This window comes from Anomaloglossus baeobatrachus, chromosome 2 (assembly GCF_048569485.1).
Source record: "Anomaloglossus baeobatrachus isolate aAnoBae1 chromosome 2, aAnoBae1.hap1, whole genome shotgun sequence".
Lineage (NCBI taxonomy): Eukaryota > Metazoa > Chordata > Amphibia > Anura > Aromobatidae > Anomaloglossus > Anomaloglossus baeobatrachus.
Window position 1 is genome coordinate 639,889,806 of NC_134354.1, and position 17,939 is coordinate 639,907,744.

Below are 17,939 nucleotides of genomic sequence, written 5' to 3' on the forward strand. Positions count from 1 at the left end.
GCTGTTGCGTCGTTGACCAGGTTTGCCTGTTTGACAGCTCACCAGAGACTCACCAGAGACTTTGTAGCGATCCCGGCCAGGTTGGGATCGCTGGTGGGATCGCTGAAAGTCTCAGTGTGTAAAGGGGCCTTAAGTCTAGCATAAAGACAAGACTTAATGACATCAAATACAGAGGGTTCACCACAAGGTGCAAACCATTAATCAGCCTTAAAAAAAAATGCCAGGTTAAACTTTGCTAAAAAAAACAAACATCTAAACCCAGCCCAGTGATTTTTTTGGACAAATGAAACTAAGATCAACCTGGACCACAATGATGAGGAGAAGAAGAAAGTATGGAGAAGGCTTGCAACGGTTCATGATCCCAAGAACAGCACATCCTCTGTAAAACATGGTAAAGAAGGTTTGATGGCATGGGCAAGCATGGCTTCCAATGGCACCGGGTCCCTAGTGTTCATTGATGATGTGACTAAGGACAGAAGCAACCGGATGAATTCTGAAGTGTGCAGGACTATAGTTTCTGCTCAGATTCAACCAAATGCATTGTGTGGATATTGGGAAAATACAATGGGTATGGAAAGTATTCAGACCCCTTTAAATTTTTCAATCTTTGTTTCATTGCAGCTACCTTTCTGACTATAAGACGCACCGGACCATAAGAAGGAAAATAGGGAAAATAAAATTTTAAGCAAAAAATGTGGTCATGACACACTGTTATGGGGCGAGGATCTGCTGCTGACACTATTATGGGGCTAATGTCCCCAAATTCTCTTCTAAGGTACCCCATCCTGGTAATTATCCTCCTGCCTTGTGTATATATATATATATATATATATATATATATATATATATATATGTCCCTCATCCTGGTATGTGCTCCCATCCTGCTGTATAACTGATCCTGGTATATGGCCACATCATGCTATATACCCCATCCTGGCATATGGCCGCATCCTGTCCTGCTATATACCCCATCCTGGCATATGGCCGCATCCTGCTGTATACCCCCATCCTGCTATATACCCCTATCCTGCTATATACGCCATCATCCTGCTATATACCTCCATCCTGCTATATACCCCCATCCTGCTTTATACGCCGTCATCCTGCTATGTACGCCATCATCCTGCTATATACGCCATCATCCTGCTATATGCCATCATCCTTCTATATGCCATCTTCCTGCTCATATACCCCCATCCTGCTCATATACCCCCATCCTGCTCATATACCCCATCCTGCTCATATACCCCCATCCTGCTCATATATCCCCATCCTGCTATATGTCCTGCATCCTGTGGCACACAAAAAAAATAAATAAATGTTTATACTCACCTTTCCTCGCTCCACGCAGCATCACTCCTCCTCCTGTCTGTGCCGGCAGCGCTCTGTGGAGCCAGCCACGATCCCTGCAGCATTGCGATGTCCTCCTGTCTGTGCCAGTGGCACGGCTGTGTGGAGACTAGCAGTGCTCACAGCAATGACGTCATCGCTGTGCGCACGTGTCCATATGCAGCCGCGCCACCGGCACAGACAGGAGGAGATCGCGATGCTGCAGGGATCATGGCCGGCTCCACACAGCGCTGCTGGCACAGACAGGAGGAGATTGCGGTGCTGCAGGGAAGTGACTGGTGAGTGTACTGATTCACTGCCCCCTGCGCTGATGATGATGTGCGGGGAGCAGTGAATACAGCTGCACATGATCACTCCAGGCTGTAGTTGCCAGGGGTGATCATGTGGCCGGCTGTTTACTATGCGTGCATCCCCCGCCCATCACCCCGCCCACCTGTCAGTGCTGGCTTCAGCGCTGAGAGATGGGTGGGAGGATGGGCGTGCATATGTAATGAGCGGGCCAACGTGGTCACGGCAGGTGCTGCTGCAGCCTGCTCATGCCCCCGATGACCCGCTCCACTGCAGCACACTCATTCTCCGCAGCCCTACATTCAGACTATAAGACGCACCCCCCACTTTCCCCCAACATTTGGGAGAAAAAAAGTGCGTCTTATAGTCCAAAAAATATGGCATTTGGTAAAATGAAAAAAGTTCATTTTTTTCTCATTAATGCACACCCTGCACCCCATCTTAACAGAAAAAAAAACAGAAATGTAGAATTTTTTTCAAATTTATTAAACAACAAAAACTGAAATATCGCATGGTCATAAGTATTCAGACCCTTTGCTCAGACACTCACATTTAAGTGACATGCTGTCCATTTCCTTGTGATCCTCCTTGAGATGGTTCTACTCCTTTATTGGAGTCCAGCTGTGTTTAATTAAACTGATAGAACTTGATTTGGAAAGGAACACACCTGTCTATATAAGACCTCACAGCTCACAGCACATGTCAGACCAAATGAGAATCATGAGGTAAAAGGAACTGTCCAAGGAGCTCAGAGACAGAATTGTGGCAAGACACAGATCTGGCCAAGAAAAGAATTTCAACAGTACTCAAGGTTCCTAAGAGCACAGTGGCCTCCATAATCCTTAAATGGAAGAAATTTGTGACCACCAGAACTCTTCCTTGACTTGTAATGTGGGAGAAGAGCCTTGGTGAGAGAAGTAAAGAAGAACCCCAAGATCACTGTGGCTGAGCTCCAGAGATGAAGTAGGGAGATGGGAGAAAGTTTCACAAAGTCCACTATCACTGCAGCCCTCCACCAGTCGGCCTTTATAGCAGAGTGGCCCAACGGAAGCCTCTTTTCAGCGCAAGACATATAAAAGCCCACATAGAGTTTGAAAAAAAACACATGATGGAATCCCAGACTATGAAAAATAAGATTCTCTGGTCTGATGATATGAAGATGGAACTTTTTGGTGATAATTCTAAGCGGTATGTGTGGAGAAAACCAGGCACTGCTCATAACCTGTCCTATACAATTGTAACAGTGAAACATGGTGGTCGCAGCATCATGCTATGAGGTGTTTTTCAGCTGCAGGGACTGGATGACTGGTTGCAATTGAAGGAAAGATGAATGCGCCAAGTACAGAGATATTCTGGAGGAATACCTCTTACAGAGTGCTCTCGACCTCAGACTTAGCCGAAGGTTCACCTTCCAACAAGACAATGACCCTAAGCACACAGCTAAAATAATAAAGGAGTGGCTTCAGAACAACTCTGTAACCATTTTTGACTGGCCCAGTCAGAGCCCTGACCTAAACCCAATTGAGCATCTCTGAAGAGACCTAAAAATGAGTGTCCACCAATGTTCATCATCCAACCTGAGGGAACTGGAAAGGATCTGCAAGGAAGAATGGCAGATGATCCCCAAATCCAGGTGTGAAAACTTGTTGCATCATTCCCAAGAAGACTCATGACTGTACTAGTTCAAAAGGGTGCTCCTACTCAATACTGAGCAAAGGTTTTGAATACTTATGACCATGTGATATTTCAGTTTTTCTTGTTTAATAAATTTGCAAAAATTTCTACATTTCTGTTTTTTACTGCCAAGATGGAGTGCACAGTGTACATTAATGAGAAAAAGAGAACTTTTTTGAATTTACCAAACGGCTCCAATGGAAAAAAGAGTGAAAAATTTAAAAAGGTCTGAATACTTTCCGTACCCATTGTACCAGGAGTGTTGTGGTAAGAATAGGCTTCCCACACTGCTGTCCAACCTGTCTTTCAGATCTAATATTAAATATACCAGGTGTTGAGGTAAGAAGAGGCTGCTCAAACTACTATCCACCTTGTGTATCCGATCTAATAGTGGAGATACTAAGGGGGGGGTTGAGATAAGAAGAGGCCACTCACACAGCTGTGCACCCTGTTTATATGTTCTAATATTGGAGACACCAGAAGTGCTGAAGTAAGAGGTTACTCACACTGCTGTCCACCCTGTGTTTCTGATTTCATACTTGAGATACTAGAAGTGTTGTAGTAAGAAAGGGCTTCTCACACTGTTGTCCACCTTGTCATCCTTATCTAATGTGGAAATAATAAGATTCAATTCAGAGGTAAGAAGAGGCTGCTTATGCTGCTGTCAACCCTGTCTTTCTGATGTAATCTTGGAGATACCAATGGTGCTGATGTTAGAAAAAGCTACTCACATTTCTGTCTTCCCTGTCTCCGTGATCAAACACTGGAGAAGCCAGGGGTGCAGAGATAAGGAGAGGCTTCTTATACTGCTGTCCACTCTATTTCCTGATCTAATCCCAAAGATAATGGGGGTGCTTAGGTAAGAAGAGGCTGCTTATGCTGCTGTCCATCCTATTTTTGGTATCTAATCCTGGGGATAACATTGGTGCTGAGGTATTAGGAAGCATGTGTTGAGACGAGAAGAAACCATTTTCATATTGCTGTTCTCCCTGATCTTTCTATTGGACATAGTCACAGGCAGCTGCCCTATTAACATTCTACGACAGGTTTCAGTATAACAATTATCTCCTTTCACAAAATGATTTTTTAAATGGTATTGCGGAATATATTTGTTATTAGATTTCCTTTAGTTATTTTTCTTCCATTCCAGGTGAACTCTTTTAAAGTTTGGTCATCATATTATGCAGCCAGCTCAATACAATTTAAACTCTGGATTACATCAAGCTTAATCTTATCACTTAAGAAACATAATTTAAAAATAATACAGTTTGTAAAATTTCTGACTATTATAAAATTGTAATACTTATTCATCATATTCTATGCTGGTATGTTAAAATCTACTATAGACTGATCATTGTGGGAGAGTTGCACTTTTTTCTCTCTATACAAGACACTACTCCTTGTACATCCTTCTGCATCATGTAATTATGACTTTTATTTCTCTCTTTCCAGGGTACTGTGCAATGATATTTTGGGTTTAAAGTTGCCCAATGATCCCATCCTGACTCCAAACACTGTCTGTTTGACACTACCTGGCTTAAGTAAGCGCCAGCTTGGACTTTGTGTGCGCAGCCCTGATGTGACCGCTTCAGCTCTACAGGGAATCCAAATAGCTATCCATGAATGTCAGCACCAGCTGAAAGGGCAGCGCTGGAATTGTTCCACTTTGGAGACCGGGGGCAAAGTGCCACATGACAGTGCTATTCTGAAAAGAGGTATGGTCAATGTAAAAAATAATATTTGGGTGCTTGTATGACATACATAAAAAATGTGTATTTGCACAGAATCATGATTAGATCATGTAGGAAATGTGACATAACTTTAAATTCATACTGGCGCATGAAAATTGTTTCAATTTCAGTGAAAGGACTCCTGCAAAGCTCAGCATTCACAAACTCCAAGGAAAATGTAAATAGATGTTTGCCGCAAGTATATATATTTAAAAACGGCTAAATTCTTCCTTCTCACATAAAGCTCACCAATCACCAGGATTTTCCTATATAACCTAAAGCCAGTGCTATGTTGGTACTATCAGGCTGATTCTATACACACCTTTAGTTGTCAGCGAGGTTGTAATGTTTTAGAAACACAAGCAAGTAAAGTTTGTAAAATGAGCAGCTTTTTGATTGGCAGCAGCTGCCGATCAGCTAATAGCTGGGGTGGGTTTTGATAGTGATTTCCACCCCCTGCCTGTTGTTTCTCCCCTTTTTAGTTATGCTAATTCTATTATAGAAGCGTTCTACTAAGTGGCTAGAAGGACCTTTACTGATGTCATATCCATGTGACCAGAAGGGGCAGGGCCTCAGCCAACATAGCTGATCCCAGGTAGCAACATTATTTTTCTGTTTTTAAGCATAAGGTGTCAACAGTATCTACTCAAACTTTCAGTTTGTACGAATTTGGGCTACAAATCAAGATGTCCAGCTACAGGGGTTCCATTGACCTCAAACCACTGCTCTCTAAGGCTGGTGCAGAGCAAGATGTAAATAGAGGCCTTTCCTCTTCTGTGATGAGTTCTGCCTTTTATCTTGGATGCATGGATTGCAGAAAATTGGACTGGACACCATGTGGGCAATACCATGAGGATGCGTTCATAAGAGGACAAGAAAGTGCCCCAGGAGCGGCTTTTCAACATGATAACTCCAGGCTGCATACTGATTTGTGATTCTAGGAACATGCTGCATGGCCTACTGTAAATATGCTTACTTTACTTGGCTACCACTTCATTGGGGACATCATTGGAAAGGACGCTGCCAGCAGTGAATCGTCATGATTTGCCTTCCCAAGTGTAATCATTGTGGCAGCACATTAATCAGACAATCATTAATAACCTTAATAATAGCATATCAAGGCATATAAATGCATGTACATCTGCAAAAGACACTCATACTTGATACTGAATAAATAATCGAGATTTATTTTTAAATGTTATTTCCAGTTTTTCATCATTTGCATATCATTAACATGTCTATCAGTCCTTTGATTGCCACAATTCCATGACTTTTCCTTCTTGATGTAGCAATTTCAATATTGAGATATGTGTGTACTATATATTGCCTATAATTACAGTCTGGGTTATATATTTCCAGCCTCCTGGATTATTTCAGTTTATAATATAAGCAATTTGATAAAAAAAAAGACTATTACCCCAATCATCAAAGCGACTGCCACAATTCAGGCTTAAATCTCTTTGAAAAGTCCCAACATTTTACGCGTCATGGAGTTGCATAAGTATTTGTGAATTTAGCATTTTCATGTCACTTGGGCGGAGCTGGGACAAAGGTGCAACAGTAAAGCTCATTTTAACTTATGACAAGCTGTGGCGTATCTAATGCCAGAAATCTTATTCCAGCCCCTGACTGGAGTAATATTTGTAGCACAGAGGCGCATAACACTTTGATCACTTTTCAGACACCTGAACATAAGGGTCCCACGGCTAATGAGTTACCTCGCAGCTTCAATACCAGTTATATTATAATGTTATAAGGAACCAATAATACACAGAATACAATAGTAGGAACAGTAATAATTCTACTCCCTAATAAAATACATTTTAGGGTGCTTTACACGCTGCGATATCGGTAACGATATATCGTCGGGGTCACGTCAGTAGTGACGCACATCCGGCGCCGGTAGCGACATCGCAGCGTGTAACACAAATGAGCGACGATCAACGAGCACAAAAACGTGAAAAATCGTTGCTCGTTGACACGTCGCTCATTTGCTTAATATCCGCCCCTCCTCTGCTATTGGCCAGCCACTTAGTGACGTCGTGGTGACATCGCTGTGACGCCGAACGCACCTCTCCCTTGAGGGAGGGATTGTTCGGCCGTCATAGCGACGTCGCTGCATAGGTATGTGCGTGTGACACTGCCATAGCGATAATGTTCACTACGGCAGCGATCACCACATATCGTTACAACGACAGGGGCGGGTGCAATCGCATGCAACATCGCTAGCAATCGCTAGCGATGTTGCAGCGTGTAAAGCACCCTTTAGGCTATGTGCCCACGTTGCTATTTTGTATGCTTCTTTCCTGCAGTTTCCGGCATGCTTTTTTTAGTCATGTGATCGCCGTGGTTCAGGCACTGTACTCCTGCGATCACCGCCGGATCTCCGGCTACCCTGAACGGTGGCGGCGCAGCTCCCAGCCATTTACCCCGTAAATGCTGTGATCAGTGCGATCCCAACATTCAGGAGGCAGGGAAAGGAATCACTTACCTCTCTCTGGCGATCTTGTCCCTGTAATGTGATCACAGGGACCCGATCGCTAGTACACTGAGTCGTCACCATGATGACCCCGGGTTACTGAGCTACGGAGAGCCTCATACACCATGCTGTATGCACTGTGTGTGAGGCAAAGTGCTGCAATATAATCCCCTGTAGTGATAAAGTATTGCAGTGGATTATTGAAACATAAGGGTGCTTTACACGCTACAATATATCTTACGATGTGCCGGCGGGGTCACGTCGTAAGTGACGCACATCTGGCATCATCAGTTACATTGTAACATGTAACAGCTATGTGCGATTGCGATTGAACGGTAAAACGTTCATCGCATACACGTCGTTCAATTCCTACAAATTGAACGTCAGGTTGTTCATCGTACCTGGGGTAGCACACATCGCAGTGTGTAACACCCCGGGAACGATGAACAGCAGCTTACATGCGTCCTGCGGCTCCCGGCCAGCTATGCGGAAGGAAGGAGGTGGGCGGGATGTTTACGTCCCGCTCATCTCCGCCCCTCCGCTTCTATTGGCCGGCTGCCGCATGACGTCGATGTGACGCCGAACATCCCTCCCACTCCAGGAAGTGGATGTTCGCCGCCCACATCGAGGTCATATGGATGGGTAAGTACGTGTGACGGGGGTTTACTCGTTTGTGCGACACGTTCAACAAATTGACCGTGCCGCACATACGATGGGGGCAGGTACGATCGCATACGATATCGTATGCTGGATAGTATGGTGTAAAGCAGGCTATAGGAAATAAACGCAGAAATAATTGGCATGTTGCTTCTTTTTTTCAGCAACAAAAGCTGCAAGGACAAAAGCATAAGCGTGTGCACAGCAAGTCAGGATTCTCATAGGTCATAGACCTTGCTGGGATGCTTTTTCCTTGCTTTTATTGATTAAAATAAGCAAGGAAAATGCAAAAAAAAGTCGACGTTTTTAAATATTTCTGCATTTTAGACATCTTAGATTGTTCTGATAATTTTACATAAAACCATTAGAAAAAACATTAGAAGCTTATTCACTTTAAAATATAATCCATCTGCAATTATATTTTATCCTATCTACCACTAGATAATGTGTTAATTTGGCAATTGTAAAAACTCATCATAAATAATAAAAGAAAATACTTAAACATCAGGGAAAAAAACATTATAATGAAGTGTGAAAAACATCACCACATTAAAGGCGAATTTAACCTGGTACCTTTGGAATAACTTCAAACTTCTCTGTCATCAGTAAGCAGCCTAAAAGCATATTGAATCATAGCCAATGAGGATTGAGTTATGAAGGCAAAGTATATAAAATAGAATAGAAGCTTACTATCTACAGCTGCTTCTGCTGGGAAATTCCCATGTGCAAGTAGCAACTTCCCAATTTGTACAGGTCTGACTCCTTGGATGGGGGGGTTTTGGGGAATTGTGCTGCTTTTAGAGTAAGAAATAGGAGTAAGAGTCAATCTTAACCCTTTCTTGTAGTATGCACCACCACAAATGTATCAGAAGTGTTAGCAATGATTTTAATCGATCAATAAAGTTTACATCCAGCTGTAGCAAGAAATGATGTATGAAATATATGGGAGATCATATGTGTAAGAAACTAATGAGCAATTGACACATCTCTGCAGAGTGTTCTAAACAGTTCCACCAAGGGCACTAGGATGAGGTAAGCAAAAAGATTCACAGGTATAGGTGACCATATTGAAAGAGATGACCATGCCACCAAAAATCTTACTCCAGTCTGTCGGTACCACTGATGAATTTGATGGCGGGGTGTAGCCATATCCTGTTCACTCCAGCTAGCCCAATTTGGCTGATATCTTCAGAAAATCTTCAATTTATTGATTCCATAGAAAGATTAAAAACATAGACACAGGCTGGTCTCGATGTACGCGTTTTGAGCGGTATAGCTTTTAATTATACCGTAAACCTGTAAATAGCTATTGCCATGATTAAGAGCTGTACCACTCGAAATGAGTTAACCAGGACTGACTTGTGTCTATGTTTTTAATCTTTCTATGGAATCAATAAATTGAAGATTGTATGAAGATATTTGTGGATGCTGTTTTTTTCTATTTGGATTACTGTGACCAGGAGCAGCCTGTTTCTCTGTACACCGCAGCTTTTTGAGACGTCTCGGATGGTGCATTTGGTGAGCTGATGCTGGTTTTTCCTTTTTTCTGGCCCAATTTGGCTGAGCTGCTTAAAACTGGAATTAAATGCCAAAATGAACAAAAATTAGTGCAGAACTTCACATTGCACAGTTTTTTTGAAACTTTTCAAAGTGTTTTACGTAAGTTGTCTGGTGAAAACACATTGCTGAATTGTCCCCAGTATGTTTTCTTTTCTCTGTCCAAATTAAAAGGACTTAAAAGTTTTGTTTCTTCATCCCAAGAAACCTTTAATAAAAGACTATTCATGGAACACATCACTTATTAAGTCCATGCCCATGTATTTCAAATTGTGAGGTCCCAGATGTCAACAAGAACATTTCTGTCTCAGACAAACTCTCATCAGTCCCATTTTACATGATTTTTGTAACATTTTTGTTTTCTCCACTAGGTTTTCGGGAGAGCGCCTTTGCCTTCTCTTTGCTAGCAGCTGGAGTTATGCATTCAGTGGCCACAGCTTGCAGTCTGGGCAAACTTCAAGGTTGTGGATGTGAATGGAAACGAAGGGGAACTGAGGAGAAGATACGCCTAAAGTTGAACCAGCTGCAGCTTCAAGCTTTATCTAAGGTAAGGGGTCTCCCGAGAGACTTGACTCCACTGCTTAGGGAGACCCCTGAGCCCAGTCCCCAGGATACTTGGGAATGGGGAGGCTGCAAACATGAGTTGGAATTTGGAGAGAAATTTTCCAGGGATTTTCTTGACTCCAGGGAGTCACCAAGGGATATTCAAGCACGAATGAGGATACATAATAACCGTGTGGGGAGACAGGTAATGAATAATAAATTACTACTTATGTACTGTATATAAATATTCAATATATAGACCAAAGATTTGGGACTTCTACACATTACACAGGACCTTTTATAACATGTCATACAAAAACTATGGGTAATTATGTAATGTCCCAAAAGGAGCCATTACAAACGTTTCTGCATTCAGAGGAGTCTGTAAAATAATGTATGGTGTAATATATTGCCTGGTGTCATTCTGTTAAATTTACTGCAGGTTGTTGTTCTGTAATACCACCGGAGACCAGCAGGTGGTGGTATAAGTGTTCGCAAGGGACTGTATTGGAGATGTCTGATCAGTATCCTCTATAGCCTGGTCACTATGGTAACCAGGGAGAGATGACAGTTGGCAGTTGAGCCGGGCTGGACGTGATGAGCAGGTGACAAGGGCGGCTAATGTCCTGTACCTGCCAGACAGTCTTATCAGAGCCCATCACTGCAAGGCCAAACCTCAGTTATAAATTTCCTATAGTAGAGCACCAGTCCAGCTGAATGCTCCAGTGTTGTCCAGTAAAGCATTTGAACTGTTCATACCAAGGTGCGGCCTGCCTTATTGCTATCTACCTACCTCATACAAATGTACCCTGGTAACAGATTTGGAGCGCCAGAAACCAGGTAGGAGCATCGTGACACCCCAAACTGCACAACACTGCAGAAAAGCCACACCACCGCTCGGCATCTACGTCTGTGCCTAATAGTGCCTCCTGCACCTGCAGATTCTCCAAATCTGTTCCCAGGGTACATCTGTATGAGGTAGATAACAATAAGGCACACCGCACCTTGGTATGAAATGTTCAAACGATTTACTGGATCACACACTGATGGTTCACATCTTCTGGAGCATTTAGCTGTGACACTGGATTTCCATAAAGGCTTTGGTTAGTTGGCAGCTGGACTGGTGCTCTGATATTGAAAAGGTATAACTGTGGTTGGGCCCTACTGTGATGGGCTCTGATAAGACTGTCTGGCAGGTACAGGACATTAGCGGCTCTTGTCACCTGCTCATCACCTCCAGCTCAGCTTGTCTCAACTGCCAACTGTCATCTCTCCCTGGTTACCATAGTGACCAGCCTATAGAGGATATTGATCTGACATCCTCCAATACAGTCCCTTGCCAACACTTATACCACCAGCTGCTGGTCTTCAGTGGTATTACAGAGCAACAACTTACAGTACATTTGCCAGAGTGACACCAGGCAATATATTAAACCAAACATTATTTTAGAGACTCATATGAATGCAGAAACTCTTGTAATGACTCCTTCTGGAACATTACAATTACATAGAGTTGGTCCCCTTTTTCCACTTTAAACAGCTTCCACTTGTCTGGCAAGGCTTCCTAGGAAAAGAAGAGTATTTGTGAGGTCAGATACTGATGTTGGATGAGAGGACAATCTTTCATTACCATTCTTCTGAAAACACCAGGAGAAGAGCACAATGGGGGAAATTTAGTAAAACTAGCAAAAAAGAAAAGTTAAAGGGGTATTCCCATCTCCAAGATCCTACCCCAATATGTAGAAGGCGTAATAATAATAATATTAGCAAATTCCTCCAATTAGAAATGTAGTACAGTCATGGCCAAAAGTTTTGAGAATGACACCAAAATTATATTTTCACATGATCTGTTGCCCTCTGGTTTTTAATTGTGTTTGTCTGATGTTTACATCACATACAGAAATATAATTGCAATCATATTATATGAGTACCAAAAGGTTATATTGACAGTTAGAATGAGTTAATGCAGCAAGTCAATATTTGCAGTGTTGACCCTTCTTCTTCAGGACCTTTGCAATTCTCCCTGGCATGCGCTCAATCAACTTCTGGACCAAATCCTGACTGATAGCTGTCCATTCTTGCATAAGCAATGCTTGCATTTTGCCAGAATTTGTTGGTTTTTGTTTGTCCACCCGTCACTTGATGATTGCCCACAAATTCTCAATGGGATTAAGATCTGGGGAGTTTCCAGGCCATGGACCCAAAATCTCTAGGTTTTGTTCCATGAGCCATTTAGTGATCACCTTTGCTTTATGACAAGGTGCTCCATCATGCTGGAAAAGGCATTGTTGGGCGCCAAACTGCTCTTGGACAGTTGGGAGAAGTTGCTCTTGGAGGACATTCTGGTACCATTCTTTATTCATGGCTGTGTTTTTAGGCAAGACTGTGAGTGAGCCGATACCCTTGGCTGAGAAGCAACCCCACACATGAATTGTTTCAGGATGCTTACCAGTTGGCATGAGACACGACTGGTGGTAGCGCTCACCTCTTCTTCTCCTAATAAGCTGTTTTCCAGATGTCCCAAACAATCGAAAAGGGGAGTCATCTGAGAAAATGACTTTACCCCAGTCCTCAGCAGTCCACTCCCTGTACGTTTTGCAGAATATCAGTCGGTCCCTGATGTTTTTTCTGGAGAGAAGTGGCTTGTTTGCTGCCCTCCTTGAAACCAGGCCTTGCTCAAAGAGTCTCCGCCTCACAGTGCGTGCAGAAGCACTCACACCAGCCTGCTGCCATTGCTGAGCTAGCTCGGCACTGCTGGTAGTCCGATCCCGCAGCTGAAACAGTTTTAAGATACGGTCCTGGCGTTTGCTGGTCCTTCTTGGGCGCCCTGGAGCCTTTTTGGCAACAATGGAATCTCTCTCTTTGAAGTTCTTGATGATGCGATAGATTGTTGACTGAGGTGCAATCTTTGTAGCTGCGATACTCTTCCCTGTTAGGCCATTTTTGTGCAGAGCGTGATGGCTGCACATGTTTCTTTAGAGATAACCATGGTTAACTGAAGAGAAACAATGATACCAAGCACCAGCCTCCTTTTAAAGTGTCCAGTGGTGTCATTCTTACTTAATCATGACTGATTGATCGCCAGCCCTGTCTTCATCAACACCCACACCTGTGTTAATGGAACAATCACTAAAACAATGTTAGCTGCTCCTTTTAAGGCAGGAATGCAATGATGTTGAAATGTGTTCATTCTTTATGAGATTCTGGAGTATATGCAAATTGCCATTAGAAATACTTAAGCAGTAGACTTTGTAAAAATTAATATTTGTAGCATTCTCAAAACTTTTGACCATGACTGTATACTGTAGTTTTCCAGATATAGCCATGTTTCTTACCTCATGTGCAGTTTAGGTGTCCATGGTTACGTCTACTCAGTTAGCACACCATGGATACTTAAACTGTATTGCCCTGCACATGAGGTAAGTGGGGCAGGGAGACTGGAATTCGCATATTGATATTGGTATATTAGCAGGAAAATCTGTGTTTGACCAGGAGAACTAGCAAAGGGAAAATAGTTTTGTTTTTGTTTTTTGTTTTTTAAAAAAAGTCTTATAAAATAACATTTTCTGTCAAAAACATCATTTTTTCAAAAAATATTAAGACAGTTTTTGGGAAAAGGAATTGGAATATTAATGGGGAAATATGAGTTCTCTAATTGGTGAAGCTTTTGCACAGAGGACCGTTGCCAACCGCATGTATGACCAGATGACTATTATGCATTTCCTACATTGTAAATGCCTCCTCCAGTACTCAGCTTCTGCGCAGGACAGGTCCAAAAGGAAAAGATTATCTAAAAAATACAAAATTGTTTAAAATTTTAAAAAAAATTAATTGAATTCCATTTGTGCAATTTTCTTTCACAACATTAAACATTTGAGAAATATCCGAGACAGCAGCACCAATTACAATAGATATGACATGATGGACCAGATGGTTTATAACCAAAGTTACACCACCTGAAAACTCAGATTCAGTCATACCTAGACTGTGACCTTTCTTAAGCAGATATCCTGAAACCAAATCCCATGGATTTCTTTGTTAACAAACTGGACCAGTGGAAAGAACTGGCCCATTTCACTATGGGTGCTATCATGATAGTTCTGCTGCTGTCAGATGCATTGCTGGTCCTAAACTTCCATGCATTTTATGGTCTACCATGCTGCTCCTGCTACAGCCACTGCACAGCCACACCAACCACACACCCACTGATTGCCCACTTTGTTTCATAGTGCTTGACTGTTCTACTGATGCTGGAAAAAATACTCATGTTTTTGTACCCTCAAGAAGCAGCTGTGAAAATTAGAGCTAATTTTTGATGACAACATGCCACAACGTCTTCATTTTCAAAAGAGTGCCTCTATGCTGTCTCCACAGATATAAGGAGATAATTTTTGGACAACTTGTTAAAAAGCTATCACTTCTTTAATTAGCAAAGTATAAAGCTGGGTTCACACATAGCAACAGCGACAACGACGTCGCTGTTACGTCACCATTTTCTGTGACGCAACAGCGACCTAGTAAGTCGCTGTTATGATCGCTGCTTAGCTGTCAAACACAGCAGACGCAGCAGCGATCATAACGACACGCGTCGCTGTGGAAGCCATGCTGCACTTGGTAACTAAGGTAAATATCGGGTAACCATTACTCGATATTTACCTTGGTTACCAGCGCACACGCTTAGCGCTCGCTCCCTGCACTCCTAGCCAATGTGTACTCTGGCTAGGAGTGCAGGGAGCAGGGAGCCGGCACTGGCAGCGTGAGAGCGGCGGTGCTAGTAACTAATATAAATATCGGGTAACCAAGGAAAGGGCTTCTTGGTTACTCGATGTTTATCTTGGTTACAACTTACCGCAGGCTGCCAGACGCCAGCTCCTGCTCCCTTCAGTTCGTCGCTCTCTCGCTGTCACACACAGCGATGTGTGCTTCACAGCAGGAGAGCGACGAGCAAAAAATGAAGCAGGACATTCAGCAACGAGCGGCGACCTCACAGCAGGGGCCAGCTCATTGCTGGATGTCACACACAGCGACAGCGACGGGACGTCTCTGCCACGTCACAGAAAATGGTGACGTAGCAGCGACGTTGTTGTCGCTGTGTGTGACACCACCTTAAAGCTCTTTTTACCTCCTAAACAGAGATAATAGTTGCTTCCAATCACTTGAAAAGGCCATAGCTTATTCCACTTGCACCACCTGTCTATTAACAGCATATAAACAACAGCAATACATGCATTTGCCCCTCCCCAATAGGGATAATTTTTAGACTGTTTATACAATTTAGTAGCCTAAAAAGTCTGATTTTGCAGTGTGTTGTTAAGTACTCTGGTTAAAACATCAATTTTCACAAATAAAGGTGTTTTACTCCATTGACAGGTAGAGACAGAAATCTTTCAGGGTTTATTATTCTTTGTCCTGATCGTATCGTCCCTTTAGTGGTCTTGTGGGTATATATATATATATATATATATATATATATATATATATATACTCCTAGTGCCCACAGCTTGTACTTATATTTGCTATTTATGTTTTTGTGTTGTGTCTGTTTGGGGTAGTTTTTAACTATAATTTAATAACATTGATGTTTTATATTTGTTAAAAAGGTATATGCTGCTAGATACTTTGGTAACCATTCATTTTCCTCTAACCAGGTGGCTGTTTTGTATTACAGAGCTCAAATTATGTTCAACTAACTCCAAAGTGACCTCATAGTGTTCTACATAAATTTTCCAGGCAATTTGACACCTTTTAATTATGGAATTTGTGCAAATTTACCCACCATGATTACACATTTTTGGTTAAATTTCGCAAAGTTGGTGAACTTGTATTTTAAAAGATCTACTCACCTCTAATAGCCAAATTTAAAAAAAAATATATATCAATTGGATATCACTGTAATCATATTGACCTGTACACTTAGTACATACAAGTGCATCTCCATAAATTAGAATATAATTAAAAAGTTAATTTATTTCAGTAATTCAATACAAAGAGAAAGAGAAATGCATATATTATATAGAGTCATTACAAACAGAGTGATCTCTTTCAAGTGTTTATTTCTGTTAATGGTGATGATTGTGGCTTACAGCCAATGAAAACTTTCTCAGTCTTTTTTTGTTGTTCCAATACACACTACGGAAATAAATGTGTAAAATATGACGTGTAATTTAAATAATTTTCTAGGACAAATACTTCATTTTCTGGAACAATTTCAAAGGTGCCAACACTTTTGGCCATGACTATATATACATATACTGAATATATTATATTACTTCTTCCTAACATTTAATTTCATTCTTATCTTTCCAGGCAGTGACAGAAAACATGAAGCGAAGATGTAAGTGTCATGGAACATCAGGAAGTTGCCAGTTTAAAACATGTTGGCATGTAACTCCTGATTTTCGGACTGTTAGTACATTACTTCGCGAAAAACTGCAACGTGCTGTTTTTGTGAACTCCCGCAATAAGAACAGTGGGGCTTTCCATCCCCGCCTTAACAAGAAGCGACTGGCTCGTGAGCTGGTGTACTTTGAAAAGTCCCCTGACTTCTGTGAGCGAGACCCTTTTGTAGACTCCCCAGGTACTCAAGGAAGAGTATGCAATAAGACAAGCCATCAGATGGACAGCTGTGCCAGTCTTTGCTGTGGACGAGGTCATAATATTTTAATGCAGACACGTCGGGAACGATGCAACTGTCGCTTTCACTGGTGTTGCTATGTTATGTGTGAAGAGTGCCGGGTCACACAGTGGGTTAATGTGTGCAAGTGAGGAGTTCTGCAACTTGTTGATATCTTTTCTTTATTGCAATTAATTTATTCCTTCTTAGCACTGACTGTGTACAGTATGTATTTTTCTGTTCAGGAATCACATAAAACTTGCTAAGCGATTCAAAGTAATCCAACATAAAGGGGAATATTACCCAAACTGGCACCCCCTGAAGACAATGTCTAGCATGATCTAGACTTCTATACATTCCAAGACACACGCCGGATGGACAAACCATATAAGTGGATTTTTAATACAGTGATTTAAGAAGACCAGCAAATCCAATTAATCCTTTGACGAAACACTGTGGCATCTCATGGACTAGTGGAATTACAGTATATAGCCTTATACTTTCTATAAAAGGAAGAGTAAATAATGAAAGATGTTCTTTTACCAAAAGTTCCAGTTTTGGATTTGTGGACTGTGTAAGTGGTGTGCACTTACTAAAATGTCTAACACAGAGACCTCCAGGGGTTTTGATATCATTTGATGGGTTTAGCAAAGGACAGTCAGAGAGAATACATAACTAGGAGGCTTATTTATTGGAGTTTGTGTTCATCTTTTAAATTAAAGTGTACTTTAGCTTACCTTCTATTCACCTTTTACATTATTCCTAAAAATTTGTGTGAAAAAAATGAAAATTCAAAAATATTATTAAAGTGACCTGCGCAGATTATATACTCTAGATGATGGGGCCTGGAACGGTGATTCAGTTGAATTTTCTGCTGAAGAAGGTGGGCTGTACATGGTATGAAGCAGTTAAAAAACAATCAATTGCCAAGTGCGAGCTGCTTATAATGCTTTAATATGTGCCAAGATATTATTCCATTCCAGGAGTAGACACAGACTGAAGAGGGCCCACAATAACAATAACAAGAGGGCACAAGAACAATATATGG

General features: G+C 41.8%; 1 protein-coding gene across 2 annotated transcripts in view; it reads left to right on the top strand.

Annotated features, from left to right (window-relative positions):
* Positions 1–17,634, top strand: part of WNT10B (Wnt family member 10B) — a 123,892-nt gene extending 106,258 nt beyond the window's left edge. The window contains exons 3-5 of one of the 2 annotated variants that reach the window (XM_075336930.1): positions 4,765–5,027; positions 10,107–10,483; positions 16,585–17,634. In XM_075336930.1, the coding sequence (XP_075193045.1) occupies positions 4,765–5,027; positions 10,107–10,483; positions 16,585–17,043 (1,099 nt within the window). In that variant the 3' untranslated portion in view covers positions 17,044–17,634. The remainder of the gene's footprint in view (positions 1–4,764; positions 5,028–10,106; positions 10,484–16,584) is intronic. The other variant, XM_075336931.1, reaches the window with a different exon arrangement.
* The last annotated feature ends 305 nt before the right edge of the window (positions 17,635–17,939 follow it).